The sequence below is a fragment of the Juglans microcarpa x Juglans regia genome, chromosome 3D (assembly GCF_004785595.1).
Source record: "Juglans microcarpa x Juglans regia isolate MS1-56 chromosome 3D, Jm3101_v1.0, whole genome shotgun sequence".
In the NCBI taxonomy this organism is placed as follows: domain Eukaryota; kingdom Viridiplantae; phylum Streptophyta; class Magnoliopsida; order Fagales; family Juglandaceae; genus Juglans; species Juglans microcarpa x Juglans regia.
This window is the reverse complement of record NC_054598.1, coordinates 29,145,904-29,156,228: the sequence shown is the minus strand read 5'-3', so window position 1 is coordinate 29,156,228 and position 10,325 is coordinate 29,145,904. Positions and strand designations below refer to the sequence as shown.

At 32.3% G+C, this 10,325-nt stretch overlaps 1 protein-coding gene and 1 non-coding gene across 2 annotated transcripts; both read left to right on the top strand.

Moving 5' to 3' along the window:
* The first annotated feature begins 5,055 nt into the window (after nt 1-5,055).
* On the top strand, nt 5,056-6,343 carry LOC121256621 (homeobox-leucine zipper protein ATHB-12-like). The gene is made up of 2 exons (XM_041157464.1): nt 5,056-5,569; nt 5,679-6,343. The coding sequence occupies exons 1-2, from the start codon at nt 5,177-5,179 to the stop codon at nt 5,994-5,996; spliced, it is 711 nt and encodes a 236-aa protein (XP_041013398.1). The 5' UTR covers nt 5,056-5,176; the 3' UTR covers nt 5,997-6,343.
* Nucleotides 6,344-7,623: 1,280 nt separating this feature from the next.
* TRNAL-UAG lies at nt 7,624-7,703 on the top strand. Its single transcript has one exon. It is a non-coding gene; the product is annotated as a tRNA-Leu (tRNA).
* Nucleotides 7,704-10,325: the final 2,622 nt, after the last annotated feature.

Genomic DNA, 10,325 nt, shown 5'->3' with positions numbered 1-10,325 from the left:
TATATATATATAAATAAAATTCTAAAAAACACAACTTAATATATGTCTCTAATTTCTGACGATAATATTTTATGGAATAATACTAATATATTATTATTTTGGAATAAAATATTTAGAATTTATTTTCTTTATAAAGACTGTCAAAATATCTTTTAGAATATCATTTTTCATTCTAGAATGTAAGTTAGTTTATCAAATTTTATGCAAAATCTAAATATTTTCATATTACATTAAGAATATAATGTTATAATTGAGACATTAAATAATTTTTTTTACTCAATTAAGTCTAGATGATAAAACCTTTCAACTATTTTTTATGTAAATCATCAACATTAAATGATTTTTCTTATATTTTCACTTTGGTTTCCATACTAAGAAGTCTAATATTGTCTAACAAAAACATTTGAGATCCATATTATAAATAAGTTTATTATTTTTTCTAAACTTAGCTTTAATTTAATTTTGGTGAGGCGACATCCTTAAAAATAAATAATATATAGAAATTATACAAAATTTCAGAACTATAGGAAAAATTTCGAGAAAGACATTTCTAGATATATTTAAATTTTAAAAAATTTTAAAGAGCATATGGGAATTGTAAGTTTTTTTTAGGGGATGCCATTTGCTATATTTATAAAATTATAAATAAAATATAGGTATATTTTGAATTTTTAAAAAAACTCTTTTTTTTGGGGGGGGGGGGGGGGGGAGGGGAGGGCAGAGTCATAACTAAGCGTGGTAATATGTAATACGACCCGTTAACCCAACACGAACATAACACGATAAAAGCGGGTTTGGGTATGTCATTAATGGGTTCCAGTCAAAATGGGTTGATCCGTTAAGACACAATTGCTTAACAAGTCCCTAACAAGTCCCTAAGATTGTAACATTAATATTTTACAATGTGTGTTTATTATATTTGTGTAATTGTGTGTTTATCATATTTGGGACTATTGAGATTTTAATGTTGGTATTTTTATTATTTGGATTGTAATTTTGGACTTGTAGTTAGTTTTTTATTTTTTATAGATATTGTTTATATTTTAATATTTATATAAAATCAATCAGGCCAAACGGGTTGAAACGGGTCGAGTCGTGTCGTATCGTATCGTATCAATCTATTTCGTATTCAGTAACGAGTCGTGTCGTGTCAACCTGTTATCTTAATGGATCATGTTAGGTTTTGAAATTTTGACATGAAATCCTTAACGGGTCATGTTCAGGTTGACCCATTAAGTATAATGTACATGTATTGACATGATACGAACACGACCCCTTAACACGATTTGACACCCCTTAGACTCATAATGTACATGTCCGCCGTTGCAAACTAGGTATTAATCAATTAGATTAAACCAATACTTTGACTACTCAGACCCCATGCATGGGCATTTAAGCCAACAAAAGATATAACTACACAGGACCAGACAACAAAAGCTTAAAAAAGGTTGACGCAAATAGTTTGAAAAAACTTCACTTTTACTCGCAATAGAGTAAGCTTAATGCTGTGTTTAAGTAATAAGATCACATCACTACTATTTAATACTTTATCATTATTTTTCACCTGCTTTTTATTATTTTTTATTATTATTCACTACTATTTAATATTTTATCATTACATAGTAGTGAGTGATACCCTACTTGTAATAGGCATTCACTACTATGTAATAGGCTCCCCTCCTCCTCCTTAGCTGCTACATAGTAGCGTTTTTGGCTATCAGACTACCACACATGCCTTACCATTGTGCTCTCCAGTTGTCGAACTTCAAAACCCCAACAGAGGAGTTGCCAAACAACTGCTGCATGATTTACACGCGCCACCCAAGTCATGCAGCCTTTTGATGTGTTGATGCATTTTCCAGCATCTTACCACCACACGCACGACACAATTGGACTCCCCACCTCTGGATCTTTCGAATTTAGGTCCATCAGCTTCAATCCTGCTGGCACGTGTAGCACAGAACCAAGTCTGCTACGCATTCCTATGAAAGGCCACCAGTGACCTAAACTGTCCAATTCTAGCTATCTGGCTATGTTACAGCTTACTCTAACCAAGAATTTAGGGAAAAAGGACAAGAAAATCTTCTTCAATGACTCTAGAACAGATGGTTAGGAGTGTAACCGGTCCAGTTCGGTTTGATTTTGAATAATTTTTAGAACCGAACTAGTATACAGTAGTTTTAAAAATTTAAGAACTGATACCGAATCGATTCACCACTAAAATCGAAACTTCTAATTTTTTCGATTTTGATCATGTCCCGTCCGACTTTTTTATTTTACCAATAAACAAAATCATACTTCAACAAACTTTAGCAAGTGATTAACCCATATCCCTCATTTTATGCCATATTAATGTTATATTAATTTTATTTTATAAATTTGAAATTTATGTGTTATATCAAAATTCAAATGTATATTAAAAGTTATAAGATTAATTTATGTTATATCATAATCAAATGTTATATTAATTTTATGTTTTAAAATTAATAGACATGAATAATAAAATTTCATGTTATATTAATTAGCAATTTAGTATATAATATATATAATATAATATAAAAAATCATATAAAAAATATTTTATGTATAATATAAAGAACATTAAAAATAATATATATATATATGTACTGATCCGGTTCGGTTTAAACTAGTGTTCTAAAATTCAAAATCAGAACCGAATCGATTTTCAATCGGTTTTGTTAAGTAGGAAGCGATACTGGATCGAACCCACTGATTCGATCCTGTTCATTGGTTTCCCCTTTTTTTATATAGCCTTACGTATGGTTGCAATGCTACTTTCAAGGATGCAAATCTCAACCGCATTCGACAAATCCACTAGTTGGATTTTAAAACCAATATTGCATGCAGCAGTTCCTCCTTGGCCAAGGCCAAGGAACAAGGGCTCGGTTCAATTTATTAGTTCTATCACCGGTTTATTCTTATTTTCAACTATATGCACTAAAATTTCTGTAAATGGATATCCCACCCTCTCATCTTGTATTCTCTCTTTTAATTTCTTGAAAGAAGGTAAATTTGGGTTGAGAAAAGTAGGGGTGGGCGGCAGGAGCCTGTCCCCCGCTACCCCGCCCCCGTTTGCCCCATCCCTGCATGGACGGGTGGGCTACCCCGCACCACCCATGCAAAGGCGAGGGGCGGGCTGACCCTAGCAAGGCTCTGCTTGGCACCTCGCTCTGCTCCCCTCCCATATTTAATATAAAAAAATTTATTTTTAATATTTAGATAAATATATCTATATACAATTTATTAAAAACTTGAAATTCAATTTTTCTATTAAGTCTCACATTACTTAAATATGACTATCTTATTGTATTGACCTCCTACATAAAGGTTGGCCTATGAGGTCAATACAATAAAAAATACAATTCTAATGAGTTTATATTCTTTTTAAAAGTATAAATTTTAATTTATAATTTAAATTATATTATAATTTGGGTATAAAAAAAATTTATAGATCTAATGGATCATTGAGTTGAGCGGGGGAAGGGGCGGGATGTGGATTCAACCCCCAGGTAGGGGGCAAGGCGGGACGAGGGGCGAGATTCAAGATCCTCGCCCCGCATGGTGCAGGGCAGGGGGCAAGGAGGGGTGCCCCTGCACCGTATGGTGCGGGTAGCACTCCTAGAGAAAAGTGCAGAAAACAATGCACTTATCCCATGCATGTGAGTTTATGCAGTCAAGAAAACATGCAAACCTAGAGATGTATGCAAACCTAACCCCAAAAAGAATGTTACGAACTAATCTCTCTATTTTTGTCCTTTGTTATGTTCCATTTTCTCATTGATAATTTGATAATCCAAATGACAGCTTTTACCTCCTCCATTGTCTTTATATATTTATACGTTGGGTTTGTGGAATCTGGTAATTTTATTAGTATGTCAGCTCAATTTGATGACCCGATCCGATAAAGATGCTTTATGATTTTTTTGACGGGTTTTCAAGGAGGCTTGGGCCCATATTTTGGCACTATTTGTGATCAAAAAAGCGCTAGACAGAAAGTTCACTCGACACTCACTCAACAAATCGATTGAGTGAAGCTTGAAAAAAGATTTTGCTCAAGGTGCCTCAAGCAAATAATGCAAAAAAGTGAAAATTAAGATTTTCGTCATATGATACTATAAATATGTACTTAATGAACAATTTAGTATACCCTAAAGTATTCTGAGCAATGTGATTTCGCCCCTAAGTGTATTTTGTGATTCCTTAGCATAATAAAAGCCTATGTAGCTCTGTGGACATAGGCACATTATAGAACTACGTAAATTTATGTCGTGTGATTGATTGTCTGGTTATTTGTTTGTGTTTGCTTTCACTTGTTTGATATCGTCGTTGTGTGTTTTTTACAACATTATATTCCTATGACTTTCCTCAACAGCCAAGCCCATTTTAAGAACAATATGCTTCCGCCAAATCTACATTCTTTAAATAAAAAACTATATTTTCATGAAAAAAACCATCTGGTATTACAGTAATATTAGAATATATCACAGCACTCTGCACTGGGGTGACAGTTCTACATTCACATGGTTGTGTAACCATCCCAATTACTACATAGACGCCATAAAAATAGCAGAAATGGAAAGACAAAACTTGCCAATACTAGAAGAGCAAAAAAACAAATGTTCAAGAGTTTTGAATACTTATATAGGTGACAAGTGTTGGTTTTTTTTCAGAAACTACAGAAGTAATTAATTTAGTTATCCTTTTCACCTTTTCCATTTAAGAATGAAACACGCCTAAATTGTGTACTTATATAGGTGACAAGTGTTCCTTTTTTTTGACCTTTTTTAAAGAAGCTTTGAATGAACAGCATTGGGATGAGATCACTTTGACAAAGCTATGCATGGATTGTAGTTTGTAAGTAGAACAAGCAAGGGAAAAGATAGAAATGTAGACAAGCCATAAGATGGACAATGAGATACGATATCTAATCTCATTGGTTGGAATAATCCATAACTCTCAATTACTTGAAAGCAACCGCCAAGATACTTGGTAATAGCCAGCCATATATCGTAGGACCCATCTCCTTCGACAGTTCCAATTAAAGCACATTCATCCAAATAAGGGGGAGGGGTGATTAAATATCTTCTTTTTATACATATCGGCTGAAAGAATTTGATCATAAACATGACTTTCTATCACAGCTGAGAAACATAGCTATGGAAGGAAGTGAGTATTTGTACGCTCCGGCAGTGCCAGAAGGAAGATATGAAAACATCACCAGCGTGCAGCAGCCACTACCCCTAAGTACTCCAAGAAAGAGGAAGAACAAGAACAAGAACAAGAACAAGGGGAGGTTTAGTGATGAACAAATTAAGTCACTGGAGTCGATCTTTGAATCAGAGACTAGGCTTGAGCCCAGGAAGAAGGTGCAACTTGCAGGAGAGCTTGGGCTGCAGCCACGGCAGGTTGCCATATGGTTTCAGAACAGAAGGGCTAGATGGAAGTCCAAACAGATAGAGCAAGAATACAGAACACTCAGAGATGATTATGAAAATTTAGCATCCCAGTTTGAGTCCTTAAAGAAGGAGAAGCAATCCTTGCTCATTCAGGTACATATTGTTCTCAGACTTCCAAATAATATTCAACAGAAATATATTCCTTTACAACTTATAACAAGTCATAAGCATGAGATATATCATGTATTTTCCAATCAAACAGTTGCAGAAACTAGGTGATTTGCTGGGCAAAACTGATGATGGGAATGGGGACAGTAAGGGTTTGGAAGGAAATAACACAGTCGGTAGATCAGATAATGTAAGTGATGACATTGAGACTAAAGAAAGGCCTAGTTGCGCAGATGAAGATTATAAGAACGATCTTGGGAGCTTTGGGGAGGAAGGGCATGGATTCTTGAACGTGTCCGAACAACATGGTCCCTTAGCATCACTTGAAAAATGGTACAGCTATGATTCAGGTGGTCTGCTTGATCACTCATATTGTAGCAGTTCATACTCATGTCTAAATTCTTGGACATGAAAAATCATGCACCTCGCTTACAGAAGCTGGATGTTCGTTTGTTAACTGAAGTCTTATGTTGGCTGGGCGGTCAAGAGGACAGAGGACAGAGGGAATGAGAATTGGAAATCTGGCTCGCACTGATTTGGCCAGGAAGATCAAAGCTAATCCACCTACAGAAGGAAGAGAAGCGAAGGCAGCAAAGGAGAACTAATCACTTAATTAATTAAGAGCGTCGCTCAGATCAGATATGTATGGCTGCGCGTGTGTGCGTGTGTTGGTGAGAATCTGGCAAACATGCATGCATGAATCAATGTAGAGAGGATTTGAGATCTTTCTTGAAATGATATAGCAGATCTAATTTGTTTGATTATGTGAATTTTTGCTTAATTTCAACTGAATTTTGTAGATTTTGGAGTACACTTTCAAAATAATATCAAGATGCAAGATAAATATTAAACAAAAATTGTATGTGCAGTTATTTTTACGTATTTTTTATACACTTCATTAATATGATTGGTTACGTTATTTTTTTAATATAAAATAATTATTTTGATCAATTATATCAATTTTTTAATATATAATAATTATTTTAACCAATTACATAAATAAAATATGTCAGAGTACCCACAATTATTTTCATTTCCCATCTTATAGAAAACCATTATTGAAACTTCCTATTCAATGGGCTAAAGCTTTTGTACTGTGCTCTACAACTTAAAGGGTGCCCACAGCTATTCTTCTCCAAAACATCACGTCCCAAAATGTTGGTATCAAAATCCAATACTTCCGAGTCTCAATTCGCTAAGTTTTCGTTTGTTTTTACAGATAAGATGAGATTAGTTGAGATTAAAATTAAAAAATTAGACTCAATTTAAATTGAAAAATACTTTCAATCCATCTCATCTTATCTCATCTTATTATTACAAGTTTCACAATTTTTTATATAAAATAAAATAGACAATTCAACTTTTTTAAATCTCAAAACAATAATAATATTAAAAAATAATATTCTAATAATATTTAATTCAATTTTCAACTTTCATTTCATCTCAACTCACTATCCAAACGTAGCAGGATCTCGTTTGTTTTTACAGATCAGATGAGATGAGTTGAGATAAAAGTTGAAAATTAAATAAAATATTATTAGAATATAATTTTTTAATATTATTTTTATTTTGAGATTTGAAAAAGTTGAATTATTTATTTTATTTTGTGTATGAATTTAAAAAAATTATAATAATTAGATAAGATGAGTTGAGATAAATCGTAAAAACAAAGGAGGAAAATATTTTATTTACAGTCCAGGCAGAACCGAAATTCACTTCCTGCTCAGACGGACTCACTGATGGGAAATTTATGATGAAAAACTTTAGCATATTATTCGCATAATGATAAACTTTTGCAAATACCTCATAACCATTCACATGAAAAATCAATCAAACAGATGATCAAAGACAACTCAAAGACAACTTCTTGGATCGTTTATAGTGACACAACCCCATCAGGTCCATCACGATCATTGAAAGTCTACATACCTTTCTGCTCTTAAACTTCCATAAAATCACAAGGGGTGGTTGGTGCTTGCAGTCGCAGCAAATAGAGGTGTTGTTAATTAAATGTAGTTAGCAGAAAAGTGTCACTATAGGACAGTTTGGCCGAGTGGTCTAAGGCGCCAGATTTAGGCTCTGGTCCGAAAGGGCGTGGGTTCAAATCCCACAGCTGTCACTTTTTTAGCAAGGCTTTGGTTTGACTGTTTGTTATGTTTTCTGACCAAGCTATTTCCTTTAGGAAACGAAATTTGTTAGAGCAGAGCTTAATGTATTTATAAGATTTATTTTGTTAATTTTTTTTTCAAAAATTTTATATGCAGTTATTTTTGCGTGTTTTTTACGTATTTCACTAATATGATTAGTTGCCTAATATTTTTTAATATAAAATAATTACTTTGCTCAATCACATCAGTGAAGTCTACAAAGAGTACGTAAAAATGACTGTATGTAGCAAAACTCATTTTTTTTAAAATTTAAAATTTTATGGTTTTCAACATATCAACAACCGATATGTGGACAAGTAAATCTTTTGTAAGTTTTTCTTAATTAAGTACATCTAGCATTTTCTAATTTATTATTTTTAATTTTCAAATTAATATCTTATAAATAAAAAATTAAAGGATTATTATATTCTCAAGCTAGTATGTAGAGTAAATTATTATTATTTCTTAAATGGTAAGATTTGATTTGTAAGATTCAAATTTTAAAATTTATATTCCAAATTAAATTATGTCATATAAGCATTTTAATAAATGTATTCAACTTACAAATAGAATTTTTCAAAATTAAAAAATGTATGGTATAGTTTCAGAAATTATTTAAATAGCTCTAGAATATTAAGTATCGCTCATTCATTCTTAAAAAATTGAACAAATTTGGGACCCACATTAAAAAGAGAAGCTTTTTATATGGATCTCACTATTTTTTAAATGCGGAGTTTGAACCCTCTCGGTATATATTTACTCATATAACTCCAACAGTAGATGTGGCACATACCATTAATTAAGAAACAATGATATGAATGTCATTCCATTACATTAATAATAAAGTTGTAAAAATAATTATATCTCTAATCACATTCGAAACGACTATTTATGAGGCATGTCACTAAAGATTATGAACAATGTTTTTAGGATCATATAAGACAAGAAAAATCTACTGTAGAAGACAAAAATATGACATTCATATCATAAATTAGAAAAAGCTTTTGTTAGCATAGTATTAGCTCAATTGAAATGAGATTGTGAATGTCATTTTTCATGTTAAAATCAGCCTCATCGACCATTTGATCCCGACGATCCGTGGTTAGCTAGACTTGACGGTTTGGGCCACTATTTTTCAGCTGTGGTTGATTTCGGTTCTAAATGCTTGGGCTCAGGCCTCGTTTATTTTCAAGAAACATCTCATCTCATCTCACTTCATCATTACAATTTTTTCAAATTCTCACACAAAATAAAATAAACAATTCAACTTTCTCAAATTCTAAAACAAAAATAATATTAAAAAATATATTCTAATAATATTTTATTCAACTTTTTAATTTGAATCTCATCTCATCTCTAAAAACAAATGAGCCCTTATTTTTCGGTTGAGTTTATTTTCATTCTATTTGATTTTTTATTGAGACTCTGTTTGAATATAAAAATACTCTCAATCCATCTTATCTTATCATTATAATTTTTTTAAATTTTCATACAAAATATAATAAACAATTCAATTTTTTTAAATCTCAAAACAATAATAATATTAAAAAATAATATTCTAACAATATTTTATTCAACTCATATAAAATTATCTCATATCATCTCACTATCTAAACGAGCCATGCATATCTCTCCATAAGAAATGATTTTTTATTATGGAAGCTTTGTTTTTTACCAGTATCATCGTACAAAAAAGAAGTGTATGAATATGAGTAAAGTTTCAAATCATCATTATTTATTCTGAAAGTTTGGAAAAAATAATTAATTAAATCATTTATTTGTAACGAGTTAGGACCTGTGACAGCTAAAGACTTTTTCTTGCAATCGCCTCATCATCAAAGAAACTTTACCAATAATAATTATTTACGGTGAGATATGCATTCATTAGCGACGAAATTGTTGGTCACAGCTAGCTTATATTAGGGACAAGTTCTTTATTCGTAAGAAATGAGATATGTGGTCATTTGTAGGGATGAAAATCACGTTTAAGCCAACCTTTTTTCATTGGAAATGCTCATTCAATTATTTACGACCCCAAAAGTCATATTTTTGTGAATAGAAGACCCATGTTAATGATGATTTTGTAAACCCTAGAATTATCTTCATCTCACTCTCACTCTCTCGGCTTTCTCAAACAATCTGCTTCTCCTCACATCTGGTCATTCCTTTTCTCAACTAATTTGACCCATAACATGAAGTTTAGGATGACTCCACTCAAGTACCAAGTGTCGGCCTAGAGGAGTCCACAATTCCCGTGATACATCTCATGATATGTTTAAGGCTGTTGCTAGTAATTTTAAATACAACATCTAGATGTCTTTGCATAATAATCAACTTATTAATATTGTGGTCTTGCTCTATAACTCCACCTACTTGGAAATGTGGTTGGGGGACCAACAAAGTGCACATAATTTGATCACCTTAAAAAATATGGCAAAATTCCTTTGGATAATATGGATGGACAAAGAGGAGTATTGTGATAATGCGACGGTCTTTATAACACGAATGAAATGGATTGTCAGACTATACGTAAACACAAGGCATGCAAGCTAAGCTAATGTAGATAAAAATAAATAAAATGATAAGGATAAGCT